The following is a 21,351-nucleotide window of genomic DNA, read 5'->3' as shown; positions in this document are numbered from 1 at the left end:
AGAGCTCCTCGGAATATCCGAGTGTGGGATCACTTGTTTGCCAAGACTCTCCATGGTAGGAGGAAGGAGTATCAGGGTGAGAATTCTGTTGACCAGACTCTTGACTACTGAGACTGGACTTTGTGGAAGATAGGGTGGTGCTTAACCGTCTGGAAGCATTATCTGCTGCAATCCAACCGACCACCTGGTGGCACTGGTCTGACTTCGAGTGGTGTCCTGCGCCACCCTGAAAACTGGGACATGAAGCTAAGTATTGTGGATAAGTGTGTTTCTTGTGCTCTAGCAGCAGGTACAGTTTCAGCGGACACTGTCTACGTGGTGGCACTATATTATGCAGCGTTTTTTCTGCATGGAAAATTCACACGTAATCGTGTGCAGGTATCCTAAAATATGAACTTAGCACAGAACGAAAACCTGCCGAGAAGAAAGAAGAAATCAGGTCTTGTTTACAGCAACTGAGAAGTAATCCCTCCTCAATTATCACTGTGAACCAGATACATTATCACATAAGCAGATCACTGCAGCTGAGGTGCACCGCCAGACTGCACCAGAAACAGAAGATGCTCTTATATAGAGAAACCTCCTCTGGGTGATGACTGGGGGTCTAAAACAGAGCTAACCATAGAAAACCAAAATCCTTACACGACTCATCTCTCTACTTCTCATCGCTAGACAAGACACCCAAGTCTTTTGTGAGGAGAGATCACAAAAGCTGTGGATGGGGAGGAAAGAATGTAGAAATGAAGAAGGTCACGGCACTCCAAAAGCTTCCTTATTCAGTGTTCTTTATTGCACCAAAAATACAGCAGCAACGTTTCGACAATAAAGTCTTTATCAAGCTTGATAAAGACTTTATTGTCGAAACGTTGCTGCTGTATTTTTGGTGCAATAAAGAACACTGAATAAGGAAGCTTTTGGAGTGCCGTGACCTTCTTCATTTCTACATGGTAACCTTGGGGGTCTCTGAGGCCGGGATCTGACGCCACGAGCACCGCCGCAAAATCTTTTGAGTTTTTCCAAGTAAGTGGTGCTGTCCTACCACCTATTTTTTCTGGGGAGGAAAGAACGCACATGGCAGTGTACAGGAGGGGGACAGTAAATCACACAGGTTGTGTACAAACAGGAGAGGATTCAGGGGGGAAGAGAAAAAAAAAAATCACACACTCCTCAGCGTCATTGTCTGTCATCACAAAGAGGTCCTTTATGGGCTGAGAACTGGGAAATCAGTCCAAGAATGAGGCTGTGCTGATACATGAGAACTAGTGAAGGCAGCAGTATCCTGGAACTGGGACCACCTTTTCCAGCAAGTATTACTAGAAAGTTCTAATGAGCAGGATGCAAGCTGCCTACTAGGGGGACTGAAAATGAATAATTGTTGCAGTACAACCTTTAAAATCAATGTAACCACTAACAAACATCTGTGAGATAGTTGTTAGTCTGCTAGTTTACTGGGAGACTAGCAGGACATAGGAGGCAGTCACACAGAAGAAATGACCATGAAGTCACAGTTTAAATACATTTAATCCAGGTAGATTAAGCGTCCAGGGTTGCACTGGATTCATCCTTTCCATCTCCACAGCTGTCTTTAGTCTTAGTAAACAGTTTTTTTAAGCTTCTACGATTAATATGGCGGTCCTTCCAACATAAGGGTATAGTTTTCCTGGCAGTGAACAGACGTACTCGCAGCAAAATAAGATTTGGTTCCAGTGAGGACCTGGTCACAGGACTAAAACATGAAAACTTATTCAATCACAAAACACAATTCCATCCAAACCTGAAACCAGTGTCCAGGGTTCATTACTCATGGTGAAGGTTTTTTACTGGCCCCGAGAGGGTCTGAATACCCAAGGACATGCTGGGTGGTAGAGATGCTGATCTAGGCAGGTTTAACAGGAAAGTTTGCTGGTTTTAACCACGCAGGACTCACAAGGGATGACCCCCAGAGAAGCACATTTGCAAAAAGTGGCCTTAAATTACATTTTGAACTTATGAGCAGTGACAAGGTACAGGAAGACATGGTAACAAAAAGATAACGATAAGTTAAGGGACTGTTCACATGGTGGGTTTTACCACAGAATGTTTGCGCAGATAGCCGTACAGAAATTTTGCTAACATCCCACCGGCGGCCGCATCCTTTCTGCCTCTCATTTCATTGGGAGACAGCATTGAGGATTGTGGAGCGGTGGCTTAAAGCTGTGGCCGCCCAAAGAATGGTCATGTCCCTTGTCAGCGCGAATGCAACTTTAAGCCGCCACCACCACCACCATGCTCCCTCCCATTGAACTGAATGGGAGGTAGAAGCCATGTGGTCGCCAGTGAAATTTCAGCGTGGGTGTCCAAGCCAAAGTTCCACAGCAAAAAATGCCATGTGAACATACTCTAAGGCTCCCAAAAACATTAGACGTTTATTGGCTGACCCCACCAACTAACTAATGTGTATGGGGCCCTGCAGACTCTCTCCAGACAGATGTGAGGTTTCTATGGTGTTTGTGTGTAGGGACTCTTAAAGGGGTTTTACAAGATTTAAATATTGATGACTTCTCCCAAGGATAGGTCATCAATATCAGATTGTTGGGGCTCCAACTCCCACAGAGCAGTTCTTTGAAGGGTCTGCAGAGATCTTCACACTATACCAAGCACAGTGCTGTACATTGTATAGAGGCTGTGCTTGGTATTGCAGCTCAATCCCATTCACTTATGGAACTGAGATGCACAAAGGCCATGTGACCGATGGACATGACATCACTGGCCTAAGAAGAGGATGTGGTGCTTTATATACAGCTGTTCGGCAGTAGCGCTGGGAGTCGGACCATTACTGATCAGATATTGATGACCTACTCTGAGGATAGGTCCCTGAAAACCCCTTAAAGGGATTCTGTCACCTTGTTTTCGGATATAGAGCTGCGGACATGCACGGCTAGATCGCCGCTAGCATGTCCGCAAAATACTGATCATATAGGGCTGTGTGCTTTTATTTTATTTCAAAAAATATTTTTGAGATATGTAAATGAGCCTTGTAAGGTGCCCAAGGGGCTGTACGAACCTTCCTGGTGCCCAGCCACGCCCCCATGTAAAGGAGCCCAGCACCGCCTGTGTCCTCCGAATCTCCTCCTTTCGTCAGTTAGATTGCTGTGAGCTCGCGCATGCGCAGTGCCGGTATAGTAATCCTTCCCTGTGCTGGCATCAGCCTCAGGGAAGGAACTGTGCATGCGCAAGCTCGCGCATCGCAAGATTACAGCAATCTAACTGTGACGAAAGGAGGAGATTCGGAGGACACAGGCGGTGCTGGGCTCCTTCACAGGGGGGTGTGGCTGGGCACCAGGAAGGTTCGTACAGCCCCTTGGGCATCTTACAAGACTCATTTACATGTCTCTAAAATCATTTTTTAACAGCCTCCGGACCGCCTAACGCAGATCTGCGGTCCGGAGGCGGCAGCTGGGCGCTCAACGGCGCATCATCTCGCGATACCCGAGATTTCCTGTGAACGCGCGCACACAGGCGCGCGCGTTCACAGGAACTGAAGGTAAGCGAGTGGATCTCCAGCCTGCCAACGGCGATCGCTCGCTGGCAGGCTGGAGATGTGATTTTTTTTAACCCCTAACAGGTATATTAGACGCTGTTTTGATAACAGCGTCTAATATACCTGCTACCTGGTCCTCTGGTGGTCCCTTTTGTTTGGATCGACCACCAGAGAACACAGGTAGCTGTGTAAAGTAGCACCAAACACCACCTACACTACACTACACTCCCCCTGTCACTTATTAACCCCTTATGAACCCCTGATCACTTCATATAGACTCCCTGATCAACCCCCCCCCCCCCCCCCCGTCATTGATCACCCCCCTGTAAGGCTCCATTCAGACGTCCGTATGATTTTTACGGATCCACAGATACATGGATCGGATCCGCAAAACACATACGGACTTCTGAATGGAGCCTTACAGGGGGGTGATCAATGACAAGGGGGTGATCACCCATATAGACTTCCTGATCACCCCCCTGTCATTGATCACCCCCTGTAAGGCTCCATTCAGACATTTTTTTTTTTGGCCCAAGTTAGCGGAAATTGTTTTTTTTTTGTTTTTGTTTTTTCTTACTAAGTCTCATATTCTACTAACCTGTGTCAAAAAATAAAATCTCACATGAACTCATACCCCTCACGGAATCCAAATGCATAACATTTTTTAGACATTTATATTCCAGACTTCTTCTCACGCTTTCGGGCCCCTAAAATGCCAGGGCAGTATAAATACCCCACATGTGACCCCATTTCGGAAAGAAGACACCCCAAGGTATTCCGTGAGGGGCATATTGAGTCCATGAAAGATCGAAATTTTTGTCCCAAGTTAGCGGAAAGGGAGACTTTGTGAGAAAATACAAAAAAAAAAAAATCTATTTCCGCTAACTTGTGCCAAAAAAAAAAAATTCTATGAACTCGCCATGCCCCTCATTGAATACCTTGGGGTGTCTTCTTTCCAAAATGGGGTCACATGTGGGGTATTTATACTGCCCTGGATTTTTAGGGGCCCGAAAGCGTGGAAAGAAGTCTGGGATCCAAATGTCTAAAAATGCCCTCCTAAAAGGAATTTGGTCCGCTTTGCGCATCTAGGCTGCAAAAAAGTGTCACACATGTGGTATCGCCGTACTCAGGAGAAGTTGGGGAATGTGTTTTGGGGTGTCATTTTACATATACCCATGCTGGGTGAGATAAATATCTTGGTCAAATGCCAACTTTGTATAAAAAAAATGGGAAAAGTTGTGTTTTGCCAAGATATTTCTCTCACCCAGCATGGGTATATGTAAAATGACACCCCAAAACACATTCCCCAACTTCTCCTGAGTACGGCGATACCAGATGTGTGACACTTTTTTGCCGCCTAGGTGGGCAAAGGGGCACACATTCCAAAGAGCACCTTTCGGATTTCACAGGGCATTTTCTACACATTTTGATTTCAAACTACTTACCACACATTAGGGCCCCTAGAATGCCAGGGCAGTATAACTACCCCACAAGTGACCCCATTTTGGAAAGAAGACACCCCAAGGTATTCCGTGAGGGGCATGGCGAGTTCCTAGAATTTTTTATTTTTTGTCACAAGTTAGCGGAAAATGATGATTATTTTTTTTTTTTTCTTACGAAGTCTCATATTCCACTAACTTGTGACAAAAAAAAAAAAAATTTGAGGAACACATTCCAAAGAGCACCTTTCGGATTTCACCGGTCATTTTTTACAGATTTTGATTGCAAACTACTTCTCACGCATTTGGGCCCCTAAAATGCCAGGGCAGTATAACTACCCCACAAGTGACCCCATTTTGGAAAGAAGACACCTCAGGGTATTCCGTGAGGGGCATGGCGATTTCCTAGAATTTTTTATTTTTTGTCGCAAGTTAGTGGAATATGAGACTTTGTAAGAAAAAAATAAAATAAAAAATAAATCATCATTTTCCGCTAACTTGTGACAAAAAATAAAAAGTTCTATGAACTCACTATGCCCATCAGTGAATACCTTAGGGTGTCTACTTTCCGAAATGGGGTCATTTGTGGGGTGTTTGTACTGTCTGGGCATTGTAGAACCTCAGGTTCTGACAGGTGCTCAGAAAGTCAGAGCTGCTTCAAAAAGCGGAAATTCACATTTTTGTACCATAGTTTGTAAACGCTATAACTTTTACCCAAACCATTTTTTTTTACCCAAACATTTTTTTTTTTATCAAAGACATGTAGAGCAATAAATTTAGCGAAAAATTTATATATGGATGTCGTTTTTTTTGCAAAATTTTACAACTTAAAGTAAAAAATTACATTTTTTTGCAAAAAAATCGTTAAATTTCGATTAATAACAAAAATATCAGCAGCATCGAAATACCACCAAATGAAAGCTCTATTAGTGAGAAGAAAAGGAGGTAAAATTCATTTGGGTGGTAAGTTGCATGACCGAGCAATAAACGGTGACAGTAGTGTAGTGCAGAAGTGTAAAAAGTGGCCTGGTCATTAAGGGGGTTTTAGCTAGGGGGGTTGAAGTGGTTAAACAAAATAAAAGCACACAGCCCTATAGGACCGGTATATTGCGGACATACTAGCGGCGATCTAGCCATACATGTCCGCAGCTCTATAACTGAAAACGAGGTGACAGAATCCCTTTAAGGCCCGATTACACGGGCAAAGCACCGATTACACTGCGCAATTTGCCATGTTAAAAGTTCTCATTTGCTTGTTTGCTGGGTGATGGGCAGCACTATTATACTGACAGATGACGGGTGGCGATCATCTTCACAATAATCTGCCTGTGTAATAGGGTCTTTAGGAAGGTTGCCCATCTAAATTAGTCATTAAATTAGTCCCAAGAGTCCAGTGTTAGAAGGCATTATGGAGCAGTATTACTATAGAGGAGAAGCGCTTCCTATAACTGCAGAAAACCCATCCTACAACATGTAACCTCACATATTTCAGTATCTCAGGCCAACATATTATCAGGGTCGATGACTTCACTTACCATCCCATTGGAAACAGGAAATGCATTCTTTATAAGATTTTCAAAGATTTCCAGTTTGCTCTGCTCTTCCTGCTTGTACGCTAGCCGCAAGTTCCTCATATCCTTGCCAGACATAAACATAGGGACGTGTTACACAGAAAGCTATAATCTAGGGTTATAATACAAGAATGTTAAAAGCAGAGGAAGCTCAAGAATTTCACTATTTACAAGTGTCATGAGAAAATAATAGTGAACGTTTCCTCTCCAGATGGCACTGCACCATGCTGATCAGTCCTATATTGTATAAGATAATGGAGGAACATCCTGCCCCATAGAGATATTGTACTCCTAGATCAACGGGGGTGGAAGGGCCCTCCCCAGAAGTGCACACCTAACAGGGCTGCCCAAGTTCTCTTCGTTATGCAATGTTCAAGTATCTGTGGACTGACCTCTTGTTAAACATACAGTAAAGTTGTTTGGTTGCTCTCGGAACTTTGCCTCCACCTTCCTCGCATCTGCCCCTGTCCTTCAGTGTCACCTGAGATTCCCCAAACCAATAAGCCCTCCTCTGCTTGCTCCCCGTCTCTGAGGCAGGCTGTGCATCACTTCCCTGCTGCAGCAGCTTCCACAGCAAGGCCTCCTTGGCACACACCCCCAGCATGGAGATGCATCCTCTTAGGGCACTCTCACACTAGCGTTTTTATTTTCCGGTATTGAGTTCCGTCCTAGGAGCTCAATACTGGAAAAATAACTGATCAGTTTTATCCCCATGCATTCTGAATGGAGAGCAATCCGTGCAGTATGCATCAGGATGTCTTCAGTTTAGTCACTGTACGGTTTGCATGCTGCAGTATTTTCTCTGAACAAAATTCCGTAACACTTATCGGAATGCCGGCATTATTTTGCATTGAAATGCATTAATGCCGGATCTGTCCCCAAGTGTTCCGGAAAAACAGATCTGGTTTTGCGGTTTGCGCTTGCGCAGACCTTTAAGAATGTGAAAAAGATAAATACCGGATCCGTTTTTCCCGGATGACAACCGGAGAGACGGATCCGGTATTGCAATGCATTTGTGAGACGGATCCGCATCCGGATCAGTCTACAAATGGTAACCGTTTGCATACAGATTGCCGGATCGGGCAGGCAGTGCCTGCAAATGTCCAACTGTTCGAAGATGGCTGCTCCTGAATAGGTATGGATTGCTGTCTGCCATTGGCAGCAGATTAGGAGATTATAGATTACGCATAAAGATTTGGATACTTTTGTGAAGACATGAATATCTTCACTCACCACATATCATACACGCAGCCCCACTTCCACCTTTAGCACCACAGAGACCACTAAATTGTATTTTATGAAATTTTACGTTTTTTTTTTTTTAATCTCCTGTGCTGTGGGCAACATTATCTTGTCCAGTAAGATTAGAGTATTGTGATATAAAGAATCAAAACTACAAGTACTCATGGTTAGGTCAGAACAAGCACGATGGCCTCAATTCAAAGTTGGTGTGTTTCCTAGACTTTTATACCGATGACCTATCCTCTAGATAGGACATCAGCATCTGATCGGTGGGGTTCTGACACCAGGGAAACCCCACCGATCAGCTGTTTGAGAAGGCACCAGCGATCAAAGTGGCACCTTGGTCTTCTCGCAGCTTAGCCTAGGCCGTGTGACGTTACATTCATTGATCATTCATTGAAGTGAATGGGGCCGAGCTGCGATACCAAGCACAGGTGTTATACAATGTAAGGCCACGGCGCTACGGACTTCTCAAAAAGCTGATTGGCAGGGTTCCTGGGTGTCAGACCCCCACCTGTCAGGTACTGATGACCTGTCCAGAGGCATCAGTATAAGAGTCTCGGAGCAGACTTTAAGGTAAAACACTTTCCTTATGTAATGCACACAGATAGATACCTTGCAAACTATCTCTATACCACACGAGTTACTTCCTTGGCTTTGAACTCCAATCTTCTCCACTCGGCTGATAACACTCAGAGGTACATCAAGGATGAACGGAGGGTCCTGCAATGTAATACCGGAACGTTAGTTACTAAGTTAGCAAACTAAGACACTTATCCAGTCATAGGAAAATAATCATACTGGCCATTCGCTGACCGTATCACAGCAAAAAGAAGTTTGCTATGTGAGTGATTGTGTCCACTAGGGGCAATAATAAGCTGGCAAAAAGCAAAAAATAATAAGAAAAAAATAATGAAAAAGAAATCAGCTTGTTAAAGGGCAGCATTGCTTCTTTCCTTTCCATAAAATCTGTATTTAAAAAGGAAACCCCAACAAAGCCCCATCCGCTTGTACTGTACATAGCAAATCTACAGAGTCTAACTGTTCTGAATAAACTGTACAACTACCGTACTGACAAGTACATATTCTGCAGCACAAACACCTATGAACATATATAATTAGGGGGGTCTTTTATTATACTGAAATACGCCTATATTAGGCTACTTTCACACTTGCGCTTGATCGGATCCGTTCTGAACGGATCCGATCATATTAATGCAGATGGAGGCTCCGTTCAGTACGGATCCGTCTGCATTAATAACTTAGAAAAATTTCTAAGTGCGCAAGATGCCTGAGCGGATCCGTTCAGACTTTCAATGTAAAGTCAATGGGGGACGGATCCGCTTGAAGATTGAGCCATATGGTGTCATCTTCAAGCGGATCCGTTCCCATTGACTTACATTCAGACTGCATCAGGGCTGGACGGAGGCGTTCGGGTCCGCTCGAGAGCTCCTTCAAACGGAGCTCACGAGCGGACCGACGAACGCAAGTGTGAAAGTAGCCTTAGGCGTATTTCAGGCGCAGATGGTGGCGCAACAGTTAGTTGCACTATCTGTGACTTTTCCCAGCTCACGCAGGTCTAAGAAGATGGGCATGGCATGGCGTCTCATATACCACTTTCTACGCCTGTTTCAGGAGTAGAAAAAGGTCTAAATGTAAGGCTGCTAGGAAGCTGCCTTAGATTTAGAAGCGGCGGTGGATCCGCCGAAGTTATGAAGAGACCAGCGCCTCTACAAAACTCCGGCAGATCTACTGCCACAGATGGGCGTTATTAAGACCAGTCTTAATAAATGACCCCCTATGTCTTGATCTGTGTGCTATAGTACAACTTTATACATCTACAAGTCTACAGGTCAAAATGAAAAATATGGGCATTTACTAATGTGCGTGCACAGAGATCCTAATGTAAACTAAAATTTGGCCCATGTAGGCTTGGAGGAATTATCTGTGCCTTGCCCGACATAGGAACACACCATCATGGGAAAGGGGCACCAAGTACCCCACAATTCTGGAATGAAATTCTGCCTCATACTAAGCCAACAGTAGGTAGAAGTGTAGACTGACACATCTAGCCCTGACCACATTTACCACCAAGCCCGAGTCCCTGTGATAAATCTGGTGCAGGTCTAGAGAGCCTGACTTTGTGATCTATAGGATTAGTAAATCTTCTCCACAATTTGTCCATTTCGGACAGGGGGGCGTTAGGATGGTGGTGCAATGTTTCCAATGTTGGTGCGCCTCTCTAAGGGCACTTTAACTGTCCTTGACTTTTTTTTTTCAGTAGAAAAATCTTAACATAAAACGCTAAGTGTGTGATCAGTGGTGTGGCCCGAGACAGAGAAGCGGCGTCAGTGCACACACCGCCAAAGGCCAACAGATATATGTGGTTTGTCCAAGCTATGGACCTGTGGGTTTTATAGCTTCTGGTCTAAATTACTACATTTCTGGTGACCACTTACCCTTTCAACATTTTTGAAGTACATCTTGAAATCCGTTACTGTTAGCGTCCCACTCACGGCTCCCCAAAATGGACAGATATACATGACATCCTTAGCTGTAAAATAAAATCATATTTTATGAAAGAGTGGAGGAAGGCTTGGCTGAAGCAGACTAAGCACCATGAGTCAAGCCTCTAAACCCATTCATCAGCAAGTTCAGAAGAATCTGAAGTAGAGGCCATCAAATTAATACATCTGGCCGACCATGTAAACACAGGTGAAATCTACCAAAAATAAGAGTTACCGTTTTTTTTATTTTTTATTAGAGACTCTCTATTGTGGCAAGCATTGTGTAGATGAAGCGTCAGGTACCCCGACAATGACAACTGAACCCCAGCAATCAACTTAAAGGAGTTGTGTCACTTCAGCAAATAACTTTTATTTCTACATGATAAATGCTAATACAAGGCACTTACTAATGTATTGTTATTGTCCATATTGCCTCCTTTGCTGGCTTGATTCCTTTTTCCATCACATTATACACTGCTTGTCTCAAGGGCTTACATACGACCACCCTGCAATCCATCAGCGGTGGTTGTGCCTGTACAATATAGGAAAAGGCACTGGCCTCTCTGGTGGCCAAGACTGTGCGAGCTCACATAGGATGGTGCTTTTTCCTATAGTGGGCAAGCACGACCACCACTGCTGCTGGATTGCAGGGTGGCCGTAACCATGGAAACAAGCAGTGTATAATGTGATGGAAAAAGGAATCCAACCAGCAAAGGAGGCAATATGGAGAATCACTATACATTAGTAAGTGCTTGGAATAACTTTCTGCACATAATAAATGCTATTTGCTGAAGTGAGAGGACCCCTTTAACATCGGAGGTTCACCTAACAGAAAAAGGCTGCCAAAAAACACTTTGTGCAGCATAGGTATTAGTCACTTGGATAGCTCACGAAAACAAAAACCTTCAGCATTTGCATCCACATCAGATTCGCATATTTTTGCGGATCACACACAGGCCCATTTATTTCTATGGGTCCATAGAAAATGTGGACGGCCAAAGGATGAGATCCATGTGTTGTCCGCATCTGTATGTCCATTCTTCAGATTATAGAACGTGTCTTGTTCTTGGCCTCGAATTGCAGTCTCCTCATTGTGCAGACCTGGAAACTCAGGGACAGCCCTCTGAGCCATGTGTAACTGCGCAAACTGGCCCAGGAACAGATGAAGAGCATGTGCTGCTAGGCCTCGCTATACTGGTGATAAGAACAATACCACCAAGATGCCATGGATTGATGTGGAGAAGCTCATCACTTTACTGCAGGAATGACCCGGGTTATGGGATAAGAGGTGCAACTCTACCACAACCGTGCCTGCAAGGATATGTCCTGGGAGGAGACTGCAAGGGAGCTCCTGCCATCGAAATGGGAGACTGCTAGCCGGGTAAAAACTGGTATATGTGGATGGGAACCCACTATAGCATCCTAAAGTACATTAGCTACCTACTGCATTATAAACTATGTTAACCCCCTATTTTAGCCCAAAGTAAGGGAACCCATGTAGGCATGGTTGCAAATAGTCATTTGTTTTTGGTATTCTGAGGCTCTGTTCCTTGTTAACCATTCTAACGCTGATTGCCCAGGGTTAGAAAAACATGGCAGCCCCCCCCCCCCCCCAAAAAAAAAAAAAAAAAAAAAATCAACATGTCTGCCCACTGGTTGAGTGTGGTATTGCAGCTCTGAACCATTCACTTTAATGGAGCTGAGCCACAGTTACAGACACAACCCATGGACAGATGTGGTGCTGTTCCTCGAACAACTCTTTTAAAAAGGAAAAATCCACCTTTGACCACAATTTTGCTATTCATTCTACACAGGACAGGTCTAACATTCAGTCCCAATTATTTCCTAGCAGCTTATTGCTATGGTTTCCAGTGTACCCACTAATAAATCTGTCCTCATTAAGCTCCCCCTAGTGGTGGCTGCTGGCGGACAGAATTGTAATATTAACCTTTATGGATATATGGCGCATTTTGGGGGGGGGGGGGGGGTCACACCTGAGCGCTGATTCCCATAAAGTTATATTGTATATTATATACACCATAGTAAATGTCAACTAAAGAGACATATCCAGCAGGTGAGTATTACATAGGGCCACGTGATCCTCGTCTCCACTTACCAATGGCCTTGATAGACTCTCCAGGGAAAAGCGGTGCCTCCTCCATCTGTGCCAGCTTGTTCCCATCTCTCAAAGCCTGGCAAAAAGAAAATCTGTGTCATATCCCAGTTGAAGTGTTCCTAGAAGCACTCTTCCCCCCCCTCGGAGGAGCATAGCCGCTTACAGAATGGGTGGTGAATACAGGATTACTAGGACACAGCAGGCTCCATCCAGTCTACATCACCTCCTGCCACAGCCATTAGCTCATGTATAATAAATGTCATCTTTCTCTGTCTTTTCTATGGCCAAACATCCAGGGCAGACATTGATTTCTGCGGGCTGGTCATAATGGTAATGCACATGAAGTTACAGACATGTCGGTATTATGAAGCTCTCTACCGGGAGGTCAGGCGCATAAATCAATGTACAGCTTTTATATACAGCGAGAGACAGGCGTAAAGAATCAAAATCAATGGAAGCCCTAGTTCTGTAGGTTGAATGGAGCCCGCAAAAACGGGCAGCGCACACAATACGAGCCATTAATGGGAGATGCTTAAATTCTAAAGCGCATCTAGACCCAATAAATGACACTGCAAAATGCTGAGGGACCAGGTGATAGCTACTACGTGCCTCTTACTGGTTATTAAATATATACAATTACAAGTTTTACCGAATCTTTCCCACAAAACTATATACCGTATGAAACCGCTCAGCTCCTCCAGCTCTATAACCTGCTGCCTGCACTGCATTTCACAACAACCAGCAGAATTGTGAATGCAGCTCTGGGGTATAATACAGGCTGTAACTTAGGATCAGTACAAGTAATGTGATGCATTTAGAAAGTTTGGCCTTATTCACAGGTCTGTGTCAGTTTTGCGGATAGCAAAGGTTAAATTTTTTTTTTTACTGTGGTTGATCTTTTTTTTTTTTGCAACCAAGAAAAAGGCAAACTTTTTCTTTGCAAAATTTTTTATGAATTTTCTATGTAATGGATCAGTAAAAAATAAAAAGGCCCAGACACGCATGGCATCAGTGTGCTGTCTGTAGCATGGGTGTGATCTGTCAGCAAAATGAGCCAACCTAGTGCATGCTTCCATCTTTTTCCTACCAACCAACAGTCTGTGGGGAAAAAACTGGTAGGAAGTTCAACAGATCCATATTCTGTCTGGAGATAACGGACAGCACTAGACAGGAATCACTGACACATGAATAAGCCCTTAAAGGGGTTATCCAAACCCTATAATGCCCGGGCTTCTCATACAGGTTGTACTTACCCCTCCCCCCCAACACCAGCGTCGCTCCTGATGCCTGCATGGATCAAAACATCTGGCCACGGTGGGGGCTCGGGGCTGGGGGGGTCTGCCAATAGCAGGTCGTGACGGGAACGAGCCTGCTATTGGCTGCAAATCTTTCCCCACGCGGTCGCCGGTTGTTTTGATGCAGCAGTTCCGTGCAGGCATCGGGAGTGACGTGGGGAGAGTACAATCTATAGGAGGGGCCCAGGCATTAGAGGGGTTGGATAACCTTTTTATAGTGTAAATTTATAATTTGAAGAGGAACTCTTTAAAATAGCTTTCTAACTAGAGTTTTTTTTTTTTTTTTTAAGTTTACACTCCCTGTAAATGAGCTAAAAATACCGAAAGATGTCGTACTTACCCCTTTTCCCCCTGCTGCTACCAGCGATACGGTTTTGCACCGCTGATGTCATTTGCCTGGTGACGTTAAATGCAGACAGGTTACGGTGCAGCCAATCAGCTGTATATGGAACAATGCTGCAGAGGCCAGTGAATGGCTGCAGCAGTGACCTGTGTGCACACAACGTCACCACTGCAGTCAAGAAAACAAACAGCAGCGGGGAGAAGTGGAGAACAGTGGAAGTGGCAAGGGACAAAAGAGGTATTGATTTTTATTTTATTTTTTTGGACCATTTACAGGGGCTGCCCGAGATTTTTTTTTAAGTCAGACAACCCCTTTAATGTAGAACTGAAAGCAAACAATAAAATCCGATGGTGCAGTGTTTTATGGACCACTACAGTGTAACCTACTGGGAGAAATATAAATTGAAGGGGTTATCCAGGATTAGAAAAATACCGCTTTCTTCTTAAACTGGCACCATGCCTGTCCAGGGGTTGTGTCTGGTATTTTAGCGCAGCTCCACTGGGAAAGGGGCTGAGCCGCAATGCCACACATGACCTGTGAACACGTGTGGTGCTGTTTGTGAAAGAAAGCAACGTGCTTCTAACCCTGTTCACTCCTTTTAAAAAGGAGTTTACTAGGATTTTGAAAGGCAATTTTTTTTTAAAACTGTGCAGAAAAGCCACATGTAAAAAAGCTGTACATCAGCAACTCAAGGTGACATCAGTAAGGCGACATGGCCACAATGTGTAATTCCATCCTTACAGGCTTATTGAATTGCATGCATTTAGTTATAAAAATGTTTCCTCTTATTGGGTTTAATTAAAAGCCTCATTTGGCTTCTGTATCTGGCATCTACAGTGCATCCGAAAAGTCTTCAGATCCTTTCACTTTTTTCACATTTTGTTAATTTGCGGCCTTGTATTAAAAATAAAAAACAAACATTCACGTTTCCCCCCATCTGCACTCAATATCCAATAATAGGAAAGTAAAAACAGAATTGAAGAACTTTTTTCAAATTTATTAAAAAGGAAAAAGTTGCCAAGAGCACAGTGGCTTTCATAATTCTTATATGGAAGACGTTTGGAATAACCATGACTCTTCCTAGAGCTGGCCCCCCCCTGGCAAACTAAGTAATCAGGTGAGGGTGGCGCGTGTTCGCCGCTGTCCCGCTTTTCCAGGCCAACACGTTGCTGCTTTACTCACCCATTTGTGGCTTCACCTGTAGCCCAGACGCAAGAGCCCCTCTCTGCCTCCTTGCGGTGGGTCTGGCCAGCGGTGTCTGACACCACCTCCTGCAGGCTGAGGCCTGGTCCTTGCCGGCAAAGGCCTTTACCTTCGGACAATAGGGCAAGCAAGCGCTGCCTCTGGTTCTTAAGGAGACCTTGGTGTGCACTCCAGCCTATGGCTGACCACTTAAGGCACCTTTCCCTATGGGAGAGTGCCTGAGCAATAGGTTTGCTAGCCTGCTAGTTCTAGCAAAGGTGTGCTGACCTCAGACTGTTGTTTACCAGACTGCCTGAACTCCGTCCGTCCTGATATAAGTCTGTCCCCAACTACGATTTTGCCTGATCCCTTGGTGCTCCATACTGGTATCTCTGACCACTGTGGGTCAGCAGTCAACCACACAGACTATTTCAGGAGGTAGTGACTTGGTGGCTCCCCTGCAGTGAAGTCCAGATCCCTGTATAGGGGTTAAAGGGTGAATACAGGGGACTTCCAGGATAACGCCCTTAGGTTTAGCCCAAAGCTAAATCTGTTGGTTGACTCTGCGGTTCCACATGCATACAGGCACCGCTCATCACTTCCCAATACCACCCTACAACAAAGCATGGTGGAAACAGCTTCATGATGTGGGGTATTTTTTAGAGGCTGGGACAGGGAGACTGTTCCATTCAGCTTTCCCTCAACCCTGACCAAAGTACAGAGATATTGGTGAAAACCTGGTCCAGAGTGCTCTGGACCTCAGACTGGGCCAAAGGTTCATCATCCAATAAAACAATGACCCTAAGAACAGCAAAGACAACACAGGAGTGACAGGGACAACTCTGTGAATGTCCTTAAAGGGTTTCTACCACTTCGGTGTCACATATTTAGCTGTCAGACACTAGCGATCCGCTAGTGTCTGCTCTGCCCAACCATCCTAATATAATTGCTTTTGGGGCAGCCGTTTTGCTAAAAAAAGAACTTTTATTAATATGCTAATGAGCCTCTAGGTGCTATGGGGGCGTCATTAGCACCTAGAGGCTCCGTCTACCTTCAGAAACTGCAGCCGCCCAGCGCGTCCCTCCAGCCCGCCCATCTCCTCCTGAATGCGATCCTCCTTGTGAGCGTATGTATTCTGCGCATGCGCAGTGAATGTCTGACCGCTTCCTTGCTCAGACATCTCCACTGCGCCTGCGCGATGACGCCATAGTGCTCCGAGGAACAGGCGCAGTGGAGATGTCTGAGCAGGGAAGCTGTCAGACATTCACTGCGCATGCGCCGAATACAGGCGCTCACAAGGAGGATCGCATTCAGGAGGAGATGGGCGGGCTGGAGGGACGCTCTGGGCGGCGGCAGTTTCTGAAGGTAGACAGAGCCTCTAGGTGCTAATGACGCCCCCATAGCACCTAGAGGCTCATTTGCATATTAATAAAAGTTCTTTTTTTAGCAAAACGGCTGCCCCAAAAGCAATTATATTAGGATGGTTGGGCAGAGCAGACGCTAGTGGATCGCTAGTGTCTGACAGCTAAATATGTGCAACGAAGTGGTAGAAACCCTTTAAGTGGCCGAGCCAGAGCCCTGACTTGAACCCAATCGAACATGTCTGGAGAGACCTGAAAATGGCTGTCCACTGACGGTCCACATCCAACCTGACAAAGTTTAAAGAGGATCTGCAGAGAAGAATGGCAGAAAAAAAAAATCACCAAATCTAGGTGTGCAAACCTTGTGGCATCATACCCAAGAACATTGGAGGCTGTAATTGCTGCCAAAGGTGCTTCAACTAAGTATTGAGCAAAGGGTCTGAGTACTTATGTCAATGCAAGATTTTAGTTTTTACTTTTCAATAAATTAGCAGATTTACATCATTCTGGTTTCTCATTATGGGGTAGAATGATGGGGGAAATTTTTATATATTTTTTATTTTATCACAAGATAGCAACGTAACAAAATGTAAAAAAGTGAAAGGGTCTGAAGACTTTCCAAATGCATCGCATACAGACTATAGAGCAAGTTGAACAATGCCATTTTATAATACCGAGAGACATTTATCAAGGCCTATCTGCCACAACTGTGGCATAAAAAAAGTCACAGATTATGGCGCACGGTATGTGTGCACCATAATGTGCAACTTTTTAAGCTTCTCAGCACTCTTCAGAAGAAAAAGGGGTCGTGGCTTAGCTTTTGCCAGAAAGTGGAAGAAGTTATAGCTGAAGACTACACCAGCCTATAACTGGCGTAGACTTCAGTTTCGGGCGCACGGCAGAGTAGAGATGCGCCTGATTTGTTAAGAGGCTTCACGCCAGCGCAGGGAGTTCAAGACTGGCGGATGGATTTGGAAGTTTTGATATATCTCCCCGACTGGCTTCTCACCTGAGCAACCTTCTAAGCTGATTTATGACCAAATCACAGTTCATCTAGGATTTGATTATAAATCATAAAGATCATTCTCTAGGGAAAAGAGGGACTGCAGACTACAACCTTCAGAAGGCCAGACTGATGGATTTTTTTTTTTACAGAAAAGAAGGACATTCTGCAGCTTGCTACATAGTGTAAATACATGGCAGCTTCAGAAGCAATACAAAGCAAAATGTGTCATTAAATCCAATAAAAATGTTTTTTTTTTATAACCAAGCACATGCAATTCAATGAAAAAAACAGAAGCATTGATTCCTTGATAACATGCCTGGTTGAGGGTGAGTGGCTGCCAGGTACCCTTGACATAACTAATATCTGAGAAACAAACAGGACTAGAGAGGGATAATCCAACCAATCTGATGTATTTCTCTCCCTAATGTAAACCAAGGATCAATCTAAAGTCAACTTAGGTTTACAGACATTCTGCTAAAACAAGAAATAACCCCAATCAAAAGAGAAAATTATAAAATTTTAATTAAAATGTGTATGAAAAATAACAGCTAAGAGCTATATCATATCTGATGCCTCAATACTACCCTGTGAGAATGAGGCAGTACAATCTGACAATGTAGGGTTATGTTCAGTGGAAAAAATCCTCAACGAAAGTAAAATAAAGTGCTTTACAAAACCTCATTCACATGTGGCAGAAACTTTAAGTAAAGTACCAGGTAGAGAACATTGTTTAAAATGATGTTCCTAAAATGGCAACATCTCACCGATCCACAGAATAGGTGATAAGTGTCTATTGGTGGGGGTCCAACCACTGGGTTCCTCACCAATTATGAGAATGGAGACCCCGTGTCCCCTGTTTGAATGGTTCGCTGGTTAAGAATGTTCCCTGCCTCTCTATTAAATTCATTGGGATTGCCTGAGGCAGACGAGTGCTGTACTTGACTTTGGCAGTCCTGTAGACTTCGAAGGGAGTGGCAGCACCCATGCCTGACCCTTGAGGGACACGATCCACATCCTTTTAGCTGGGATGGAAGGGGGTCAGTGGTTGGATCCCCACTGATCATACTTTCATCATCTATCCTGAGGACAGGTGATAAAGTATCATTATGGAACAACCCCCTTGACCAGTCCTAAACGACTCGTGACTTCAATGGAAATGAATGGGAAAATGAACAAGGTCATATGAATGTTTCAAGTCATATTATACAGTGTTTTATGGTATGTTGGAACTCCCCAACCCAGTGGAAGCATACTCTTTTGGCCTCAGTCAGGTGAACGGTGGCCTATGTTCTATGACTTCACGTCCAATGCAGTATGACCGTAGTCACTCGCCCAGGCCTTAATGGCGTAGTCTATAACATATGGTGTTCTCACGGGTGATGATGGCTTCTAAATGAGCAGTATACGTACATGATGGATTGTTCTAGGATAGATCTAAAACCTAGAGACATGCACTACGGTGATATAAAATATAGGGGTACAACTTGCCAACTGCTCAGCCTCCGTTTCGGAATGGTAGCCATTGTGCTCGTCCTGTATATCCTGTGTATGTACGAGGCGGGACAGAACAGGGGCAACAAGAGAGAAATAATCATGCAGACAACAGATAAAAGGACAGGTTAGACTTAAAGACAAGTTCAAGACGTTAGCCATAAGTACACACAAAGTGGAGGCTAAATGTCCTCTTTGGCAGGTAAGTCACCACATGCGGAACAAGGGGAAGGAATGCTACACGGGTATTTGTTCATATAGGAAACACTCCACTTCCAACCACTGCAGTAGGAGTATACATCTTAGAATTACTCCTCGGTGAGGGTTGTTGAGTTGTCATGGCCTCAAGGGCATCATCTGCACCAAATATATCAGCAGAGAACAGTTCCATGAGATCAATACAGTACCTATGTATTCAGACCATGCACCTGCACTTGGGAGCTGCAGGGACCCTGCGAGTGCCCCGGATATCAGCTCCAAAAGGCCAGATACACAGTTCTTCTTTTTTTTTTTATATAGTTTGTGTGTTGTAAAGGAATGTTCCACATACAATGCTAATAAATAAAACCAAATGGTAATTATTCTTTTTTCAAATTATATTTTCTGGGGGCAACCATCATGTCTGATCTGTTGTCAACAGCCTTCTGAGATATTCTGAGAGCCACATGGACCATAGACATAATAGACTGGAAGGGACTCGATAGGATAGTTTTCTAGACATGCTCTGTGACCTGTGCAGAGGTCATTCTGCAGGGAGGGAGTAGATATGTCAAACACCTACTGTGAGTGGTGGATCTTGTCTATGGAATCTGTCTATGAGACGACTGCTGAGGTGTCAGCCTATTATTAGGTTCATTGGCTAGTGTATTCTAGGATGCACCAACATTTCTTTGAACATATGTTAAGGTGGTTGTCCCATGAAAAATATTCTACATTTTTCAAACCACAACCTTGATCGGAATATTTTTGCACTTGCATGCAATTACAAATTTACTGCACTCGAGCAGCCTCCTCAAGATACCTGCTCTACGAGGCTGTCTGATCATTAGACTATTTCATATGTAATACCTCTATTGTGTCACCACTCATTTGATGCAATTGTACGTTTCTATTTCTTCTTGGTTTTAAAGCCGTTAGTAAACAAATATTTAAGGCTAGTTTCACACTAGCGGAAAGGAACTCCGGCAGGCTGTTCTGGAGGGTGAACAGCCTGTCAGATCCGTCTTGCCGCTAGTGCACGCGTGTCCCCGGACTACAGCTCCGGCCCCATTGACTTAATGGAGGTGAGCGGAGATCCAGCGGCAGCGCATGCCGAGAGGCGGCCGGACTAAAAGTACGACATGTCCTTGCCGCTAGTGTGAAAGTACCCTTAAAAGAAAACTCTAGCACACTCAATGAGCTAATCAATAAAATGCATCTGTATAGCACCACCTGCTGTTTGTTCATTTCCTTATTTCTCTGTCCACCACGCTGAGGTGGACGCACATGCTCCGTTCTATCCTACTGTTAGAAGCTGTGAGAGTTACAGGGAGGGAGCTGCAGCAGAAAGGACAATCCATCTGAGCTGTGATCGTGAGAGGGCTGCAGCAGAAAGGACATGCCCCCTGAGCGGCCAGCTTTAAATATAGCAGAGCAATTGGCGCAATGAATGCGGAGATCTCCGGATCTATGTGAGGTACAGGTCTGGTTCTAGCTTGGTTACAAAGAGAATGTCATGCACAATAGGATGTCCGATTTTGATTTTTTTTTTTTTTTTTACGTTAATCATGCGATTACCCCTTTAAACATAAAGACTTGATTTAAACAATAGGTCATTTTCAGACAAAACACACATAGCTGAAATGCTTACGCTGCACATCACGGAAACTTGTGCACTGCAAGTTTGAGCATAGAATTCAGCGGAAGACATACATAACATGACAGACAAGCAATTACAAGACAGCATTTGAAAGCAGCCAGACACACAACAACATGCATGTAATAAATACAGCAGAGCGGTTACGCGGATCACTGATCAGACAGTGGAGATGTAACCATCATGCCTCTTGCATTATCAAACAGAATATCAGGCACCATTACAGGATGGATATCGTACTCACACTAACATTTACCTGTAAGCAATCCAGTTATTATCAGCAATGCAATGCACAAATACACATTTAAATTAATTAAACCATTACAGGAATATTTACCCTTTACATATAAAGTGGTGCAGATGTTTGGTATATAGCATAAAACCTTATTCACCGTAAAACATCACAGAGACAAAGAAACAAAA

At 44.2% G+C, this 21,351-nt stretch overlaps 1 protein-coding gene across 2 annotated transcripts in view; it reads right to left on the bottom strand.

Moving 5' to 3' along the window:
- The window catches only part of MTMR1 (myotubularin related protein 1), a 97,569-nt gene that overhangs the window by 52,735 nt on the left and 23,483 nt on the right, over positions 1-21,351 (bottom strand). For both annotated transcript variants that reach the window (XM_044306048.1, XM_044306050.1), the window contains 4 exons: positions 12,396-12,471; positions 10,232-10,326; positions 8,388-8,495; positions 6,495-6,596 (listed from right to left, as the gene is read on the bottom strand). In XM_044306048.1, the coding sequence (XP_044161983.1) occupies positions 6,495-6,596; positions 8,388-8,495; positions 10,232-10,326; positions 12,396-12,471 (381 nt within the window). The remainder of the gene's footprint in view (positions 1-6,494; positions 6,597-8,387; positions 8,496-10,231; positions 10,327-12,395; positions 12,472-21,351) is intronic.

The sequence above is a fragment of the Bufo gargarizans genome, chromosome 9 (assembly GCF_014858855.1).
Source record: "Bufo gargarizans isolate SCDJY-AF-19 chromosome 9, ASM1485885v1, whole genome shotgun sequence".
NCBI lineage: Eukaryota > Metazoa > Chordata > Amphibia > Anura > Bufonidae > Bufo > Bufo gargarizans.
Note: the sequence above shows the minus strand (reverse complement) of the source record. Positions and strands in the feature narration are given on the sequence as shown.